The sequence below is a fragment of the Ambystoma mexicanum genome, chromosome 1p (assembly GCF_040938575.1).
Source record: "Ambystoma mexicanum isolate Mex_15411 chromosome 1p, UKY_AmexF1_1, whole genome shotgun sequence".
Taxonomy (NCBI): Eukaryota; Metazoa; Chordata; class Amphibia; order Caudata; family Ambystomatidae; genus Ambystoma; species Ambystoma mexicanum.
The window spans coordinates 226887297-226908675 of record NC_090921.1 but is presented as its reverse complement, the minus strand read 5'-3'; the positions used below and the strand labels follow the sequence as shown (position 1 = coordinate 226908675).

General features: G+C 46.3%; 1 protein-coding gene across 1 annotated transcript in view; it reads left to right on the top strand.

The window, feature by feature from the left end:
- The window catches only part of COPS6 (COP9 signalosome subunit 6), a 200887-nt gene that overhangs the window by 120695 nt on the left and 58813 nt on the right, over positions 1 to 21379 (top strand). The window contains exons 7-8 of the mRNA XM_069646430.1: positions 4523 to 4637; positions 12347 to 12439. Of these exons, the coding sequence (XP_069502531.1) occupies positions 4523 to 4637; positions 12347 to 12439 (208 nt within the window). The remainder of the gene's footprint in view (positions 1 to 4522; positions 4638 to 12346; positions 12440 to 21379) is intronic.

Sequence of the window (21379 nt, the reverse complement as noted above, 5' to 3'; positions counted from 1 at the left end):
AACTTCGTAAAAATTATTCTCAAGGACTACATGACAGAGTTGCAGCCTATGAAAACAATAATTGGCATCTTGCTCTGCCTGCATTTACTGCAAGTGAGTGGAATGTTGAGGTGGAATGCAGAGCAGAGAATTTTATTGTATAAGAGTGTGGCAGGGTTGTCAGTTAGAAAGATGTAAGCCCTGAGAGAGGATGCCGGTGAGTGTCCTATGTCCTCATAATTTACTAGACTCTATGAACTGTTATTGATGTACCTGAAACTAAGTAAAAGAGTAAACAGTTCACCTAGTGATGTCAGTCATTTGTGGCCAGGGACCCAATTTATCACAATGCTTACAGTTTGGGCTTTTGTATAGGCATTGGAAAGGCATTTGCCAGGCCCATCCATGGTGGTATTAACTTCCCAATGTTGGTAGCAGGTGCAGAATGGTGCAAGTACCTGGGCATCTATTAGCAGTCCCTGGAAAAAGCTTAAAACACATGCACAAGCCATCAATATTGGCTTTGCCAGTGCTTGTTTGAAACACAACTTCAGTAAAGGACACCATTCTAAATCTAGTGGCTGCAGGAAGGCCTGGTAAGACATTTTTATTATACCAGTAGCGTGTTTGCAACTCCAGTTACGTAAATAACTCTCGAACTGTTTTGAACAAACACTGGCCTGCACTTTGAATGCAAAGCCTGATGGTAAGGCTCGATTAAAACTAGCTCAGATTCTTTTTTTTTTCTTTAAATATTCATATGAATATAACAATTAAGTTTTACCTATTTTATCACTTCATAACATAAATATTTCCATCTAAAATACACTTCATAAAAATCATCACACATTTATTAATATAAAGTATCTTTCGATCTTTTAAAATTTCTAAAAATTTCTAAAATCATCTCATAAAATGTCATATAAAAAATTAGATTCAAATCATTCCCATCTACTAACTTTTCCCACACAGTATGCATATTACAGGTATACATTGAATTGTCATATGTCATCAAAGATTGTCTCCGTAGTTTAGATAAACTTTTGCACACATATTATGTGGTGTGCTGATTCTAAAACATGTATTCCCCAAAGACGACCAAACCTAGTTTCTCGGGGAATACCCACTCTAGCGCCTAAAATTTCTAATACATCGCAAGAATTAAATTTGAACAGCAAGTACTGACGAATGGTGGAGCAATTAGTGTATGCCGCCTGATATTTAGGTTTAGTCACTCTTAATGTCAGCTGCTCTACAAATACCCCACTGTTGGATTTGGTTGCCAGATTCACTATTCTTTGTTCTCGATCAATTTTGCATATTAGTTTTTTCAGTTTACATTTTATCTGGGCCACAGAGTATAACGGCCAACAGTGACTCTCATTGTTTATCAATTTTGAGGTAAATTGATCTCCATCTATCATTTCGAAATCAGTTTTAGTATCGGTCGCCTCATATTGCTCCATCATTCGCACCATTAAAGTATTATTAGCTAGCGGAGTTAATTTCACATAATGCTTAGCTGTAGACAATTGCACTCTACTTCTTACACTAGATAACTCGCCTTCTAGCAATATATATTCATAAGGCAGTGTTTTAGGCATTCGCATCAATATCCTCCGCATTTTTGGCTCAAATTTGTCTAGGTCATTTCCAAATTTATTTCCCCAGATTTCAGCTCCATAAGTCAAACAGACAATTTTAGCCGAATACAACATAACTGTTGCGACTGAAAATGTGCCCTGATTACTCACAAACTTGCTTAAGGCCATGGTTGCGATCCTACATTTTCTTTTAATTTCAAACCAATGTTTTTTCCACGTGAGTTTATCCTCTATAATAACTCCTAGATATTTATATTCATTAACTACTTCAATCGGTTGTTGGTTCAGCGTCCACCCACCATTATATCTTTTCTTATTAGAAGGGTTTATTTCAAACCTCATGATTTTGGTTTTTCCAATGTTAACAAGGTTATTGACCATAGCAAACTTTCTAGCTCATCTAATTTTGCCTGTAATCCTTTAGGCGTATAATCAAGTAATATGAGGTTGTATGCATATCCCAGCCACCTTAACATAAGATTGCCTAGCTTAATGTCATTCATATGTGTATTACTAACATTTTTAAGGAAATCTGCCAGATATAAATTAAACAGGGTGGCAGCTAAAGTGCAGCCCTTTTTAACACCACGTGACGTCTGGATATTCTCCGATAATTGCCCCTCACCGTCTAGCCGTATTCTAAGCGAAGTATCTTGGTAGAGTAGCTGAATCATATATAGTAGTCCGCTAGGTATTCCCCAGCGCTCTAGTTTTGCCCATAGTTTACTACGAGCAATCATATCAAAAGCTGCCAAAAAGTCAATATAGGCTACATACACTGGCAGCCTTCTTTTTTTTTTTTTTTTCTCTCCAAGAATATTCAATTTCATTAACTAAAATGGCTATGTTATGGAAAGTAGCAGACCCGCATCTGAATCCAGAGTGGTACTCCGGTAGGATCCCACAGCTGGCTATCCACTGATTCAGTTCACCCAGCAAGATTTTGTCAAAACTTTTTGCTGGGATATCCAACATTGCTAGCATCCTATAATTGGTTGGATCTTTACGATCGCCTTTTTTTATAGATGGGGAGTATAATACTCTTCTTCCACGTATTAGGTATCTTCCCATTTGTTCCTATCCATTGAAAAACAATATAAAGGACTTTAGCCCATTTTTTCGGGAGACTGCTGTAATAAAGCATTACAGGTGCTATCAGGGCCAGCATCTCTGGACTTGGGTAGTTTTCTTATATTGGTTAGGAAGTCTACTGTATAATTGCCCTTCCATTTAGTTCTTAATGGTTGGTATTCAATTTTTTTTCCTTAAAGTGGTGTTTCAGCCATCTTCCATACTCAGTCTTAGAACTGTGTATCTTATTTATGGCTTGCTCATCATTCTCTTTGATACAGTTTCGGATATCCTTCCAGGGGGGTTTTCTTTTTAATTGTATCATTTTGTTAAATTTCTTTTGATGTTCTATATTCCATCTTCATTTGTTGACTTATATCTCCGTTTAATTCTAATGGCTTCTCTTATCTGCTCTGTTAGATGTTCGAACATACTTAATGTACTATTTACATCGTATATTTCACTTGTATCAAATGTTTCAGTAAACTTTTCCAGCAGTTTGGCAATAGCATTGCCTTTGTCTATATTTGTTGGATTCCATTTTATTATATTCCCTGCTGAGTCTACTCCATATCTTAATTTTTTTGATATTTGTCATTCGGGGCTGTCTTGCTAGCCAGCAGTAAATATAATGGGAGATGTTCACTTTCATCTCTACATCCTACAGCCATATCCTTTACCCATGAGCGCGCTCTTTTGTTCACAATCATGTAATCTATGGTACTCATACTAGTTCCAGATATCCGAGTCACATTCATCTCCCAGTCGGCCGGGGCATTTCCATTCAAAACAGTCAGCTCAAATTTATTTAACAGCATTATCCATCCTTTGGCGCTTTTATTATCAAAGTTTGGGATTATAGGTTTGGATACATTTTCCTCTAGGACTACCTTGGACCTGAAGTTTATTCTTACATTTAAGTCGCCTACAATGATCAGAGGCAAGGTATTACCAGTTTCGGCAAGAATTTTGGTTAGCGTAGTAATATTTTCTTTACTACATTTGGCATCGGGAGGATTATATATTATTCCTATATATTCCCATGAGGTGGTGTTCCGGATGGGTAGAGGCAGGAATGGGTGGGAATGGACATGGGGATTAGAATGGCCATGTGCAGGCAATGGGTGGGCACATAACCAAACACCTACAGACTGTGTTCCTGCTCATATGTAATGCCTTCCTGTACGCCAATGCAGTAGTTTCAGCTTATAGGTGTCGCAAGCTAAATCTAATAGCCCAAACTAACAAGCGTTGGGTAATACCAACAGTTTTGTCTATTGGGTAGACACAGGTAAGGTACTTTCCAGGCGCTGCAGTAGTGTTATTAACTGGCCATTGATGGTAGCAGATTCAACGAGTACCTGCACATATAATGGCAGTGCCTGGCAAATGGCAAATGCCTATAAACAAGCCACAACTGTTGGATTTTCCAATGCATGTTTTAAATACCAGTTAATAGATTAATTTAGTTATTTCTTTAGCATCCACACTATAAAACGGCGGTTACATTGGTGTTCTATAGAAATCGCCATTCTAAAATGGCCGCCACTGTTCTGCAAGTTGTCTGTTTTTTAATGTATTATTTTTGCAGTGGCATGGGGCCAACAATCAGTGTGTGTTGCAAGGGATATGCAGCCGATTGTATCCCCGCAAAAGGCACATTGTGTGCTGGCTGAGATTGCAAAGGTTGCGACCAGTACTATTTGTTTTTTTGTGGACAACCTAAATGGGTTTATTGATGGTGTAGCGCAAATTACATTTTACCAGCCTGATATGAGTTGATGTTTTTGATACTGAGGTGGGGATTGTTGGTGGACAGGGTTTTTGGGTGATTTGACACTTCTTTTTGGTCATAATTTTCTTTGCAGGCAACTATGCTATTTGCTGAGCTGACCTACACGCTGGCCACAGAGGAAGCGGAGCGCATTGGGGTGGACCATGTGGCACGGATGACTGCCATGGGCAGTGGGGAGAACTCCACAGGTGAGGCACCAACAGCTCCTCTTCTATCGCGCAACAAAATTTCCTGTTACTCTTGTGATCCAATCACATGCAAGACTTTGTACTTTATTAAGAAAGACATCACCCTTTGAAGGGCACATCCGTTGTAGATTGATCGCATGTATCTGATGCACACTCAATGCTGGGGCTTCAATGCTATTCTATGAAAGTCTGTAGGTGACTGTGTGGTGTACACATCATAAGGACAGGTGAAGGGGTTAATTTCTTGTGCTTATTCATGGTTTGGTTAGAAACCAGTTGAATACATGGGGAAGTTTGATAACCTGGCAAAACTATGTGCTCTTCCTGCCTTGTCAATAAAGCAGTCCATGATGAAGCAGTTGCAGCACAAGTCCTCATCGCTACTTGCATCGCAAGACTGCCACTCCATCCTTGTTTTTCAGTTTGATTGCTTGTGCCTCTTTGTCCAGACACTGGAATTGCTCGTGTCAGCGGACATAAATATGTCATAGCTTCATTGGTCTAACTTTCCCAAATTCTACAGCATGTTTTTTTTAAATGTGTAATCTACGGACTGTCTTAACTTCGACTAAATCCTAGAACACCTTTTGAAGTTCTACACAGTAATGGCTGCATTCCATAACGGGGGTGCAACATGTAAAATCCACCAACATTGGTGAGAAGTTTTTTTGAATGGTGCAAATACTATTTTCATGGTACTCAAACTTGCTAGCGATGTATGAGCCTATTTTGATACTTTGTATTTGACATTTACTGTAAACAGCTACTAAAAGTTTCAATGTGCATGTTTGGCCTTTGGGTAGGAGCATTACAGCAAATATGACGTGTGTTTATGGTGCAATGCACCATTTTACAGAAAGCACTAATGACTAATACATATTTTGCCCCCTGTCACCATGGGGCATGTTCATTTCTCGTAGGTAGCGTATGCAAACTAAGAAACTTGCCTTTCAGGTCTAGTCGGATTTTTGACTTTGAGGCCTGCATAAACTAACAGGTGTTTTAGACTGGTATCGAATCAATGCATTGATAATTTTCTTTCTGATGTTTGTTAATCTGCTTAGAATCACATGCTGTGCATAGGTCCGACATCCAGTGGTCACTGCGGAGTATTGCATTTTGTTTTTCGTAGTCGAAAAAGGGACGTCGACAAGGCGTGTCTGAAACACTATCCCTATAGTGACGTGCGTTGTACCCACAATCCCTCACGCGTCGAGGTCCCTCAGATTGTTTTTTTCCGCCCAGCTACTGGTCGCCTTTACGCGGAGCTCCTAGAGAGACATTGCAAATTTCATCACCTCGACCTTTGGTCGTTTTCTTATTAATATTGAACACATAGATCCCTCCCTCGACGCAGTCGTGAAGCTGTTCTCCGCCGAGCAAGATCTTCGACGGAGGGTACGAGCGGAGGAGATCCTTCGGCGTTGCCGAACACGTGGCCTGGCCTCGCAGGCCATATACAGTAGGGAGAGTGGGGTCGTGGGACATCTCTGGCTCTTTTCTAGAATGCCTTTCCTTTTCCCCTTCCTTTCCCTTGGGGTGGTTATCACGATTTATTGCCTCGGCTATGGAGAGGACACCCTTTAGGTTTTGCCCGCTTTGCAAGGGCAAGTTTACTTGGAAGGACAAGCATTCACGGTGTAACCGCTGCTTGCCCCTCGATCACAAGGAGGAAGGTTGCGCGGCTTGTCGGCTTCTTAAGCCTAAAACTCTAAAAGACCGTAGGGTTAAAAGGTGGGCGGCCTACGCGATGTCGAAGGCCGAAGGTTCACCCGCCGCTGCTACCACCGACAGTGACGAGGAATGTGATAACACGACCTCCGCTACGGAAGTCGAAAACCCCTCTAAGGAGCACTCGCGCGCTTCGTCGTCTGTCCCCGGCCCCGACGGGCTCGGGCTCACGCCCTGCTTATGGGGATGAACACCCCGGCGACATTGACGCACACAAACACTCACATAAGCACACAACCCACGGCTCGTCTTCGTCAAAGACGAAGAGAGCATCAACGCCCAAGGAGACGCAGGTTCCGCCGGCGGCCTCCTCGGACCGTTCGGGTTCGAAGCCCCTCTCGCAACCGCAGCCGCGACCAGCGACTGGGCTTTCGGCAAATAAGGGCGCCGCCCCCAAACCATCGGCCGGCGCGCATCCCCAAAAAGCGCATGCCGCCGTAGAGCAATCGACACCCGTAGCGTCGAAACCGCAGCCCTCCGCTGACAAACGAGTCGCCGACAAACGAGTCGCCGAGAGCTTGGCGAGGATCGCTGTAGCCGACGCCCAGAAGCGTACGCCGAAGGACACGTCGAGCGCTACGCAGAAGTCGAAGGACACGCCGAAAAAGCCAGACGAAAGGCAGGGACTACCCCCTTCAGTCGGGGGGTCACCCAGCACACCTGAAGGCTTTTCGGAGGGCGACGGGACACTTTCCTCGACGCTTTGGGAGAGGTCGAGCCGTTTTCAGCTAGATGACTCTACTTTTCCCCTGCCAGACCGCTCAGGGGTACCCCATGAAACCATGGAAAGGCTCCATCTCTGTATGGAGAGGATGGAAAGGTTTATTAATACCCAGACCCCTCAAACTCCCAAGAGAACTAGAGAAGGGCCTCAGGAGGACCCCAGGGCCAAATATCCGAGGCTAGGCAATCCCCAGCAGGACACAGCCTCAGACTTCCATAATGTGTATGACCTCACTGGGGAGGAACATTACTTGGAGGAGGAGGATGATTTTATGGACGACGAAGAGGGACAGAACCAGGAGGAAGGTCTGGAAGACAGGCCAGACATTATAGGAGAAGGCTTCGGAGAAAACCCAGAAGAAGGACCTTCGCACCCCTGGCAATCCCCATCAGTATACTCCGACACTGATGTCCTAAACCTAAATCCTCCTGACAATTCACCTGTTAGGAACACGTCTCCCATTGACGATCAGCCCACTTTCAATGCCCTGTTGCGCAGAGCAGCAGCACATTTCGAACTGGACACTGGGGAGCTCTTTCCAGAATTAGACTTTGTGGAAAGAGTAATTAAAGAGAAACCCCCGGTCAGCCAGACCATTCCCCTCCTCGCTTCAGTGAAGAGAAGAATCATCCCTTCGCTGTCCACTCCCGCATTGATCAGAGGGGTCAATCCAAGAATTGAAAAACTTTTCACTCCTTCACCCTCAGACCCGCTCTACATTAGGGGACATTCCATTCCGGATTCCCCGGGTAGTATCTAATACTAGAAAGAGGGCAGGGGTACCACTTTCCACCAGTGAGGCACCTCCTGACAAGGAGGGCAAGAGGCTATATGCCCTTGCTAAAAGAGTAACCTCCTCGGCTGCCTTTTCAGCAAGAATTGCGAACAACAATTCTTTGCTTGCTAGCTATGCAGACGCGCAGTGGGCCAAACTGCGCAAGGGCGCCGAAGAGGCACCGGAGCCATTACGTACACGCCTGCTTTCAACTATTGGCGAAGGAACCCAGGTGAACCAGAGTATTGTAAAAAACTCTATGGACGCGGCAGAAACAGCAGGGAATACTCCTAAAACGCCATGTATGGCTGCGCAACTCGGGGTTTAAACCGGAGACACAGGCGTCTTTAATAAATAAACCTGTGGAAGACTCTAACCTCTTCGGGAAAGCGGTGGATGAAGCTCTAGAGATGGCTAAAAAAGAGTTCGATACTATCAAGACTCTTGACCAAATCTCTAAGCCCACTACCAGACGCGGCTATGGCAACAAACGCTTTTTTCGTGGCCAACGCCAACAACAACAAAATCAGCATCAACAGTACCCTGCCACCAATTACCAGACCAATAGTGGGCAGTACAGCCAAAGAGGCCAGCGTCGGGGTAAAGGGAGAGGTCGGGGGTACACTCCCAGAGGCTCCCAAGCCCCCAACAACTCCAAGTGACGCGAAGATTCGCGTCCCCTCCCATGCAACACCGGTCGGGGGCCGGATAACATCCTTTCTTCCTGCATGGGAGGGTATAACGTCAGACCGTTGGGTACTTTCCACCGTAGCCCACGGATACTGTATCGAATTCAACAGTTCCCCATCCTACAGACCCCCGAGGGGACGTCGCATGACACCGGAACATCTTGCCATCCTTCTCCAAGAAGTACAACAACTGCTGGAAAAAGGAGCCATAGAGGTCGTGCCTCGATCTCAGGTAACGGAAGGTATTTATTCAGTGTACTTCCTTGTACCCAAAAAGGATCTAACCATGCGCCCTGTATTAGATCTGCGCCCAGCGAACAAGTTTATCAAACCCCAAAAGTTTCGTATGGTAACCTTACAAGAAGTGATCCCACTGCTTTCACAGGGAGATTACATGACAACATTGGACATGAAAGATGCATACTTTCATATTTTAATGTTGCCAGCGCACAGAAGATACCTCAGGTTCATGATAGAGGGCAAACACTACCAGTTCAGAGTGCTACCCTTCGGCATAGCATCAGCACCAAGGGTATTCACGAAGGTGCTGGCAGTGGCAGTGGCCCACCTGCGCAGGTTGTCCATCCCAGTTTACCCTTACCTCGATGACTGGCTCATAACAGGGGATTCTTACGAAACATGCTTCTCCAATACCCAAAAGACGGTAGACCTTTTGTTCCAGTTAGGCTTCTCCATCAACGAAAAGAAGTCCAGTTTAGACCCCAGTCAAATCAAGCAATTCCTAGGGGCTCTAATTCAAACAAGGGACGGCCTCGTCTTCCCCTCCAAAGAGAGGGTCCAAAACATGCTGTTTCAGATCCCTCAATATGTGACCGGTCGAGAGGTGACGGTACGCAAAGCAATGCGCTTGCTAGGAATGATGGCGTCGTGTATTTATTTGGTACCTCACGCGCGCCTGCGCATGTGCCCAATGCAAGAGTGGCTCAACAGCCAGTGGTGTCAGGCCAGCGGACTATGGGAGGATCTAGTAGTGGTCTCGCAAGCCTTGGTTCTCTCGCTATGGTGGTGGACAAAGGAAAACATGGAAAAAGGGAAACCCTTTGCCACACCCGCGGCGGAAGCCACTCTAACCACAGACGCATCCCTCACAGGATGGGGGGCGCACCTATCCCATCAGACTGCTCACGGAGTGTGGACTCCGAACGTAGCATCCAAACACATAAATCTGCTGGAGCTACTAGCTGTGTTCAAGGCGCTAAAAGCCTTCCAGGAACACCTACAAGGCAAGACAGTAATGGTCCTTACAGACAGCACCACAGCCATGTACTACATCAACAAGCAGGGGGGCACCCACTCTCCAGGCCTGTCCAAACTGGCCCAGAATATATGGAAGTGGGCTCTCAAACAGGACATGTTCCTACTGTCACAACATGTACCAGGGGAACTCAATCTGCTGGCAGACAGACTCAGCAGAGATTTCCCCCTGCCCGAAGAGTACGAATGGCGCCTGCACGAAGACATCGTCTTCGACGTCTTCACACAATGGGGATTCCCAGAAATAGACCTGTTCGCAACCCTGGAGAACTCACAATGCCTAAGTTACGCCTCCAGGTACCCCCAGAACCAATCCAAGGGGAACGGTCTGTCGATGCAATGGTCAGGGAAATTTGTTTACGCTTTTCCCCCCGACTCCCCTTCTCAACAGGGTGGTGCACAAGATGCACCAGGAACAAGTGACCATCATACTAGTGGGCCCGACAGCCATGGTTCGCTCACTTGATGGAGATGTCTCTATCTCCCCCAATGAGACTCCCCTGCCCGTACAACATGCTGTCTCAGGACAAGGGTAGGACTCTGCATCCATGCCCCCAGAACATGAACTTAGCAGCTTGGCTCCTGAGATCATAGAGTTCGGACATCTACAGCTCCCGCAGAAATGCATGGACATCCTCAGGGAAGCCAGAAAACCTAACACTCGCCACTGCTATTCTAGCAAGTGGAAACGATTTGTCATCTGGTGCAGGAGTAAAAGCATCAACCCTATTGACTGCTCTCCCACACATGTGGTTCTATACCTAACCCACCTATTGGATTCAGGTCTAGTGTTTAACTCCATTAAAGTCCATCTAGCGGCACTTTCTGCATACACCACTTCCCAACTCAAGGTGTCGTGGTGGAGGATCCCTGTTATAAAGGCCTTCATGGAGGGAGTAAAGAGAATACACCCCCCGATAGCTGACCCTATTCTAGACCCCTTCGTTACAGTTCACAGAGATAAGGTGGTTCTACGCACTCACCATACATTTGCTCCGAAATTTATTTCTAAATTCCACGTAAACCAATCTATAGAACTACCAACGTTCTTTCAAAATCCTTCCAATTTGGGAGAAAGGACTATGCACACACTAGATGTACGCAGAGCGGTCATGTTCTACATGGAAAGAACCAGACCACTGAGGAAGACTAATCAGTTCTTCGTCTCGGTGGCAGCAGGAAGAGAAGGAGATGCAGTTTCAAAGTCCACTATTTCTAGATGGATTGTTCAATGCATCACTCTCTGCTATACTCTTTCTAAGAGAGAACTGCCCTTTAGGCCAAGAGCACACTCTACTCGAGGCACGGGGGCATCCATAGCATTCATTGCAAATGTTCCCCTTGAGTCCATCTGCAAAGCGGCTACCTGGAGTTCTGTGCACACCTTTACAAAACACTACTGTCTAGATGCACACTCCAGATCTGACTCCCAGGTGGGACAGGCAGTATTAAGACACCTTTTCTCTACTGTTCCTTCTCATAACCCACCGCCAACTCCGGGTACTGCTCTCTAGTCTATGCACAGCATGTGATTCTAAGCAGATTAACAAACATCAGAAGACAATGCATTACTTACCGTAAAAGCATTTCTGATGGTTGTATCTGCTTAGATTCACATGCGCCCACCCTTCCTCCCCGCTCGGATGGAAGGAACATAGACTTCCTTTTATATCTCTCTTTTCTGTACTCACTCACGTCTAGAAGGCTCCCTCAAGACAGAAAAATACAAACAGAGGGACCTCGACGCGTGAGGGATTGTGGGTACAACGCACGTCACTATAGGGATAGTGTTTCAGACATGCCTTGTCGACGTCCCTTTTTCGACTACGAAAAACAAAATGCAATACTCCGCAGTGACCACTGGATGTCGGACCTATGCACAGCATGTGAATCTAAGCAGATACAACCATCAGAAATGCTTTTACGGTAAGTAATGCATTGTCATATCGTATTATGTGATTTGTATGGTAGAATCTGTATGGCGTAAATGTGGCAGTGATTCTTGATGGATGTGACACTAGTAATGGGTTTCAAACTGGGTAACTACTTTTCTCTTTTTAATGACCTACATCATTTTTGTTGGCCACAAAACATGCGCCTATTGATGTAAAATGTGTTATGTTTTTTAATAAATATGAACGTTTGCACGAGTTGAGAATTTTAACATCTAATTGTTGTAGGTCAATCCCCTGCAGGAAAATATATGTACTATATGGATTACCTTGTATAACTTGTGACATGAAAGATTCTCATGCTGGAGTAGTAACTTGTTCTTTTTTGCCTTTCATTTCTCCGCTTTAATCATGCTTTTTCCTTGTAGTCTTCACTTCTACCAGGCTTCCTCTTTGTGTCCCTCTCGCACCCACCCATACACTTCCCCCCTAGCCCCCACCCTCGATCACCTGTTGGTACAAACCTTTGTCCACGCTCCAGCTTTCTCCTTGGTGTGTACTAAGCCTCTGCTCCACCAGTCTTATGTGTTGTATGTGCACTCTAATATCTCTCTTTCTTCTAGTTGCTGAACACCTCATCGCCCAGCACAGTGCTATCAAAATGCTCCACAGCCGTGTGAAGCTCATCCTGGAGTATGTAAAGGCCTCTGAAGCAGGTACTTCTTCCCCGCCACAACACCCACTCTTGTCAAGGGGCAAAATGTATCTTGTGATGCACAAGATTATCTTGAACTTGCAGAAACCGCAGGTCCATGCACGCCCCCCCCCCCCCCACCACTCAACTGGCATTAAGAAAACAATGTGCATTGTTGACCTTGCAGAGTGAGCAAGATTTGATGTAGCAGTTTCTAGGGAACCCTGGGCCCTGGCCATGAGTCTAGCAGTGTGAACCACCAATGTGTCATTCCCATCTACATCTTTGGGTCTAATTTTTCAAGTATGGGATCTTCGGCTTAGTAAGATGAATCGAGGATGTGTTTTAGTAACCCTTTATTTTGCTTTCAGCACACAAACGTTTGTTTACAAAAGTTACAGTAATTTTGAATTAACAATATATTCTAGATAGCCACATTGGGAGTCAAACTATAAGGGGGCATTATATATCTTAACCAGTATTTGCATCATCTTTTTTATTTCGTCCTTACTGTTAACCATTACCTCCATAGACGCCCAGCAAATCATGTCCAGCCTCTGTTTTTGCTCATAGGACAGTATGAAAGTGAATAACGTTGAGGACCGGTGAAAGGTGAGTGGGAGAGTTCAATCAAGAAAAAGAGGCAGTAATAAGGGTGCCCATATTTGGAAAACTGAAGGCAGACGAATAGGAAGAGTTGGTCAATGTTCTCTTTTTGCAAAGAGCAGGAATCTTTTTCAACCTGTAACTTATTTGGAGCAATATATTTCTAATCGACACCATCTCCACTGCAGATTACTTGGCTCTTAAATGTCCGGAATGCACTGCGCCATCCATAGCCGTGGCAGCGCAAGGGCTACATGTGACCTTTGCTGGAAGTGATGGTGCCCAGGGTATAAGTGGCATCAACTGTCCCCAAGCCCAACAGTTCGATACCACATGTAGCCAGACTTCATATCGTGTTCTGAGTCTTGGGCTCAATTGTGTCACAAATTTAAGTTTGAGCTTAAATGTAATTTAATAGAACCTCTAAATTTGTTTGGTAAAATGAGTGGAAAGGTCTGGAGGTTTTGCGGGCTGCAGTAAGTAAATGATGGTTATCCAGTACACCTTTGCACATTGCTTGTGTGGTGTCTGGGAAGTAGTCATGACAGCAGAACTGTCTACTGTGCCTGCTCAGAGATCAGGCAACGTATAGCTCTGTGTCATTGGGGGCTCCCGACACCCCATCTAAAGAGTGGGTGACAAGCACTTGTACCGAGGGGCTGGGTAAATTGGGTGTACCTTCCAAGTGGATGGGTTAGTGCGGAGCGGTATAAGCAGCTGAATGCCTTGCTAGAAAAAGACCCATGGTATGAAGGACACGATTTGAAAGATATTATTTTGAACACAAGTGACCACTTATTGTCGTAGTAAACAAGATGAGGATGATGCTGGAGTTTCCAGTGTCCATGATGCTAAATGAGCAGGTGCCCACTGGCCCAAATGCAGATTTTGATTCATAGATGACCTCGAGGACGAGGGTGGTGAAGTGCCTTCATATTAATAATTGTAAGATCTGATTGTACACAGTGATCCGTACAGGATTATTCATATGTTGCCTAGAACTTGGCCTATGGAAGACCAGCTCTTTCGTTTGAGTGCTTTGAGGAAACAATTGCTGGTGTTGGGTAGAAGCCAACATCTATCCTGTGGTAAATAGGGTAGTTTTGATGAAGTACAGGCCAGTGAAGGGTGATATTTTCTGATCTTTTCCACCACCCATTGGCAGATTCCTTGGTGTCTCATGCTGCAATCTCTTGAGGGAGACGAAATATTTTCACTCCCTTCGTCTCAGGATGAAAGCCAATGACAAAACGGCATGATCTTCCAGGTTTTATCCCATGATGTCCATAAATTTGTCAAGCACTCTTGGGCATTACCAGTACGCCGTGTGGCATATGGTTGAGCAATCGGTTGACCATTTGCTTGTAGATAGCTGGGAGGCAATGAATAAGCTGGACTCAAATGCCCTTTGGGGCTTCAAAGCACATCATTAAGACAGGCCTGGAAACAGCAGATTCAGGGACCAGTGGAATGGCAACTTCATCGGACCTTGTTCACCATGGTTGGCTGAAATTGGCTGGTTTTCGGCCAGATGTCCAGTCAAAAATGCACTTTTCCAAACCAACAGTAATCCCAATCATAACTGTGAAATAGGCTCGGCTAAGAGATGTACCAATTCACCTTTTGTAATTTTGGCCGAGTGTTGGGCAAGATTGTATGCAGTACCCTTTGGGTGCATTACAACCCTGACCTCCTGGCAATAGAAACCCAACCTTTGGTATAAGTCCGCCCTGCACAGGTTGGTCGCGTGTGGAGCAGCCAGTCCCATCTCAAGAGGGGTCAATGTGAGCTCTAGGGGAGTTAGAGATTCACAGTGGCAAGTATTCCAATAAACTTACACACAAGGTTTCTTGATAAAAACAATTATTAATTTATTTAGCAGTCCGTTAGATTAAGCCTTCAGAAGGTAGCAATATATAAAACATCACACAAATATATTTCAAAACACACACTCTGAAGTTTAGTATCTAAATCAGTAAGTACCTTTTTGGGATCGCCCGCAGACACAACCTACACCGACAGGTGACTTCAATAGCTAGGTTGCTGGCAACATTAATGTATCGAAATGTTTTTCATTTAGAAGAACATAGGAATTAGGTTAAAGGGAAAAGGTTATTGGAACATGCACGAGATCTGAAATATTCTCAACCAGGTAAATACTTTTGTATCCCCCAACAAGTTATTCAGTGGAACAGGATAAGCCAAAGTCAATGGGCAAAAGTCTATATGAGCTGAAGCACTCCTTTGTAGGTAAATAAGAAACGTCTTTGCACAATGTTAAGTCTTTGAAGAAAAATAATCAATGTAGGGCCACAAGCTGTTAGACTTGTGAGTAGTAGAAAATGCAAGCAACTCTACAGCAATAGGTAAGTTCTCGGACTTTACAGTACCTTTTGGATTGAAGAAAAAGTGCAGCAGATGACTTCTGTTCCTGTGCAGCTCTGCAGATCTCCCTGTTCATGGGCCTCAGTCGTGGGGACAAGAGGGAGGACTTCTGGGGATTCGTGCACTGCAATGGGACGGTCCCTGCTCGCAACTGGCAAAATTCAAACAAGTGGCACTTCGGTGTTTCAGCTCCTCACGACTACTGCAAATAGCAACACCGCGATTCCTGCCAGTCGAGATGGGCTTTCCTTGCTTCTGGGGTCCCGCACTCTGTTGAGGGGGCTCAGGCCTGGTCAGTCCTGCTTCCTGGGAGTCTAGAGGATCTTTGTGGAGCTCTTGGCCAGCTTAAAATCAATGCACACAAACTGGTGTTCCTCTCCCTGGTTATTCGGTTTCCAGCAGCAACTCTGTGGAAATACAACCAGCTCCGAGAGGATGTCCAGGTGGCTTACTTTAGCGTTGATTGGTCCCACCAACTCAAAGGGAGAAGTAGTCCTTGCAGGGGCGGCTTTGTCGATACGAAAGTGGAGTTTCAGCACAGCAGCAGGGCTTCACCGGGCATCCCAACGGTCCAGGAGTTGCAGCAGGCGTCTTCATGTTCTCTTCGGATTCCTTCGTCCCCTGGTCGACTCTGCCTTCCAAGCCAAAAGCCTTGCCTCTTATGCAGCTTGCTCCCACTCATTCCAGCCTAGCTGTTAGTCACCCGACAGAGTGGCTGTCCTTGTCGGACAGCCAGCCAGCCAATCACCTAAGAGTGCATTCCTGTCTCCTAGGAGACTAAGCACAGAGAGTTTCAGACACCTCCCTTGCTTCCTGCCCCCGCCAGACACCCTGGAGCCAGAGGCGGGTTTCACTTGTGAAGCCTGCCAAAGACAAAACGAACAAAGGGACCAAATCTGGTTTGGCGCGCAGAGTAAATCTCAAGGACCTTTCCACAAAGAAATGGAGAAAAAGACCTGGCATCCATGGGTGCATTAACGTGGCTGCGAACGCAGCCCGTGGTAAAATCCCATAATGGTAGTAAAAAGTAAACCGCCTCCACCAGCCATCCATCGAGGAAAGGGTAACATAAAAATGTTAACATGAGAAGCTAGACAAAGGGAATACAAAGTAACCACTACAGCACCCTATTGTAAGATAGTGTGTGCTGGGTCTAGAAGGTTATAAATGTAAGTAGTCAATTTTACTTTACTGCTCTGGAATAGTTTATCCCAGAGAAGGTATTTAAACCTTGGGAAATCTGAAACACTTCCCTGTGTCACTGCACTGAAGGTGCTGTGTGACACAATGTAAAAGATGATGGGGGTCATTCCGAGGTTGGAGGTAAGGGATTACCGGCGCCTGTAAGGGCACCGATGGCGGTAATCCCTTACCTCCGTATTCCGAGTTCCCTTTGCGGGTCCCTCTTTACCTCCTGCTTTTAGCAGGAGTAAATTACGGGACCCGCAAAGTGACCTTGGAGTAAATTACGGCACCGTAATTACCTCCTTCCCCATTCCCATTGAGCCCTATGGGGGCAGGCATGGGGAAGGGCTATGGTGAATGGGGAATTACCGGTCCATCCAACCTTGGAATGGACCGGTAATTACTCCATTCACCATGCCGGTATTCCATGGAGTAAATAGCTCCATGGTTGCCAACCATGCAGCTATTTACTCCATGGTGTAGTCCTAACTCGGAATGAGGGCCGATGCCTTTGGAGTTTGTCGGACTCCACAACCCAGAGAGAAACAGAGTACAAAATCACATTAAAATACAATAGAGTGGGGAAAAGGGTCTCACACTTTCCAGGTAAAAAAAATAAATCGAGTCCTCAAAATCCAGCAAAGATGCTAGGGGTCTCCAAGGTAGAGGGAATTGGCACATTTCGGAGAATTCTCCCTAACACTGAGGGAAGGCTATAATTTCAGGAGTGTGAATGTGATCCAGTAGCAACCCAAACAGTCAAAAATAAAAGTAATGCCCAATCAAGGTTATATAAAAATAGGTTTCTGATGCTTGTTAATCTGCTTAAAATCACATGCTGTGCATATAGTCTGACATCCAGTGGTCATCGCGGAGTATTGCATCTTGTCTTTCGAGAATCGGAAGGGGGCGTCGGCATAGGCGTGTCTGTAACACTATCCCTTTAGTGACGTGTAGTGTACCCAAAATCCCTCACGCGCTGAGGTCCCTAAGATTTTTTTCCGCCCAGCATACTGGTCGCCTTATGCGGAGCTCGTCCAGAGACATTGCTAATTGTTCCATCGACCTTTGGTCTAATATTACATTATTATTCAAGATCACCCTGACTGTCCTTCCTATTGACGGCTGTTCCGGATCTCCACCTCCATGAACCTCCGGACGGTGATAGTCGGCGTTGTCGACCTCCTGGCCGGGCCTTCCTACCGGCCTACACAATAGGGAGAGTGGGGTCGGGTACACATTTCTGTAAAGACTGAGAATGCTTTTCCCTTTCCCCCCTCTTTCCTCTCTGGTCTTTGTCACTTGCCTTATCCTCTGCTATGGAGAGGGCTCTCTTTAGGCTTTGCCCCATTTGCAAGGGCAAATTTCCTTGGAGAGATAAGCATCTACTGTGTAACCATTGCTTGCCCCTCGATCACAACGAAAAGGGTTGTGCGGCTTGCAATCTCCACCGTCCGAAGACATTGAATGAGCTCCGTGTCAAGCGGTGGGCGGCCTACAGGATGTCGAAGACTGAGTCAAGTTCTCCCGCTGTTGCAACCGCTGATTGCGACAAGGGCATCAAGACACGAGCAGGCCTCCGACTCAGAGGTCGTGGAGCTTTCGGCAGAGCGCTCCCGCTCCGTGTCGTCTGTCCCCAACCCAGCCCAGCCAGGCACGGCTCAGGAGCTGTTATGGGGAATGTACATCCTGGCGACAAAGACGAACACTCTCAACTCACTAAATACACAACCATTGGCCAATCTTCGACGTCGGAGCGGACCACAACGCCAAAGGGCACTTCGGAAGTTTCGGCCGTGCCCGCCGACCTTCCAGATCGGCAGATGCGCCTAGCGACCGGGCACTGTAAATTGAAGGGCGCTACCCCCAGTATTACAAGAACCGTCGAGACGCATCTGAAGAAGGCATCCGCCGACAAGGGCCGGTTCTGCCGAAAACTGCACAACCGCAGGCCCAGGCTACGCGTCTCGCTACTGCGGAGGACGTTACCGAAAGCATTGCAAGAATTGTTTCAGAAGGCAGTCAAAAGATTCGACGCCCGCGGGGAAGCCCAAGGATTCGTCGAAATCCAAAGATGGGCTCAAGGAAATACCGAAACCCTACGCCAAGCCTAAGGAGAAACACAGGGACGCGCATCCTCCGTCGGTCCCCCGGGAAGAGTTTTCGGAAGGCGCAGGTCATTCTTCGGCGTTGAGACAAAAATCCCGATGTTTCGGCGTCAGAGGATCGTATACAAGAGCCCTTTCCACCTCTAGACCCCTCTAGGTCTTCTGTTTGGACTAGGGACACATTTGAGAATTGTATGGAGAGGCTTGACAGGTTTGTAACCCTCTCAGAGCAATCCACCCCAAAAAGACCACAGGAAGAAGACCTTTTGACCCCTGTGGATACATTTCCAAGACACTCTGATCCTTCTCAGAAGGAGGATGTGTACACTTAACCTCCTCATTGAGGAGGAGGTTCCTACATACTCCCAGGATGATGATGATGATCATCCTTTCATTGACCCTGAGGATATGCATGACCCCACAGAGGGGGTGGAGGGAGAAACCGGGATATGGGTGATGCTCAGCCTTGGCAGTCTCCAAATCCTTCACCTGACCCTAATGCCCTGTGTTTAGATTCCCCCCAGACCACTCCCACTAGACGGCCCTCTCCAGTGGACGATCAAATGACGTTTAACGCCATATTGCGCAAAGCAGCAGAACATTTCAAGATTGCCACCGATGAAGCTGTTCCTGAGGCTGACTTTGTAGAGGACATTCTTAAAGAGAAACCGCCGGCCAGCCAGGCTATTACTCTTCTAAACTCAATTAAAAAGCGTCTGGCTCCCTAGTTATCAACAACTGCCATCACAAGAGCAGTTAATTCAAGGATAGAAAAGCTATTTCGGCCTTCCCCCTCTGATCCCCTTTACATCAGAGGTCACTCCACTCCAGACTCACTGGTGGTGACTACAAGGAAAAGGGCAGGGGTTCTCTGTCAACTGGGGAGGCACCCCCTGACGAGGAGTGTAAAAGACTACGCCCTAGGAAAGCGGGTCACGGCTGCAGCAGCTTTTTCTACGCGCATTGCGAACAATACTACTTTGTTAGCCTGCTATGCGGACGCTCAATGGGCCATGTTACAGGAAGGCCTGCAGTAGGTCCATGAACCGCTACGGACTTGTCTTCTGTCCACGGTAACCGAGGGCAAACCAGTAAACCAAAGTATACCCAAACACCTTGGATTCCGCTGAGGCAGGAGGTCGATCTTTGGCTCAGGGCACCCTCCTAAAGAGACACGTGTGGCTAAGAAACTCTGGGTTCAAGCCAGAAACTCAAGCGTCACTTATTAATAAACCGTTGGAAGAATCCAACCTATTTGGAAAAGCAGTTGATGAGGCACTGTAGACTGAAAACAAGGAGCACAACACCCTTAAGATGCTAGATCAGATCACACACAAGCCCTCCACAAGGTGAGGAACGGGGTCCAGACTGCTTTATCGTGGCAAATGCTTCCCTCAAAACCAGTACAGCTCGGGAAATAATGGTCCTCTCCACAAAGAACCAGCGGATACACCGCCCTGTATCTCCTTAGGGGTCAGCTTCGTGGGAAAGGAAGGCGCCGGAACTCTACCCCCAGAGGCTCCCTTGCCTCAGGTTCTAAATGATCCGAAGATCCGGGTCCCCTCTCCGGTTAGGGGCCGGATAACATCATTCCTTCAGGCATGGGAGAGGGCATAACTACAGACCAGTGGGTAGTGAATACCATGGCCCACGAATACCGTATAGAGTTCTGCCTGTCGCCCAAGTTCAGACCTCCACGAGCAAGACTGACGCCAGACCATCTACGTATCCTTCAGGAAGTCGACACTACAAGAAAAGGGAGCCATAGAAGTCGTACTTCTTTCACAGGTAAACTAAGTTATTTTTTCAGTGTAATTCCTTGTACCCAAAAAGGATCTCACCATGCGCCCTGTATTAGATCTGCACCCAGCGAGCAAATTTGTAGAGCCACAAAAGTTCTGCACGGTCACTCTGCAGGAAGTAATTCCCCTACTCACACATGGAGATTACATGGCAACATTGGACATGAAAGATGCATGCTTCAATGTTGCAGGCGCACAGAAAATACCTCAGATTCATGATACAAGACAAGCACTATCAGTTCAAAGTACTACCCTTCGGCATAGCCTCCACACAAAGGGTATTTACAAAGGTACTGGCAGTGGCAGCAGCACATCTGCACAGGCGTCATGTCTGTCAAATACCCACAGAACAATAGATCTTTTCAGCCTGGGATTCTCCAACTAAAAGAAATCCAGCCTAGACCCCAGTCAGGTCAAGCAGTTGCTAGGGGTTCTAATTCGAACAAATGACTGCCTCGTCTTCCCCTCCGAGAGTGTCCAAAACATGCTGTTTCAAATCCCTCAATATGTAGCCAGTCGAGAGGTGACGGTACGCGAAGCTATGCGACTGTTGGGAATGATGGTGTCATGTATTTATTTGGTGCCTCGTGCGCGCTTGCACATGCATCCAATGCATGAGTAGCTCAACAGCCAGTGGTGTCAGGCCTGCGGACAATGGGACGATCTAGTGGTTGTCTCGCCAGCCCTCGTTCTCTCGCTATGGTGGTGGTCGAGGGAGAACCTCTTGAAAGGGAAATCCTTCACCACCCCCGCAGTGGTAGCCACCTACAGATGCATCTCACAGGGTGTTCAGCTCACCTGCTTCAACAAACAGCGCACTGAGTTTGGTCGTCAGACATAACATTCAACCACATAAACCTGTTGTAACTGTTAGCG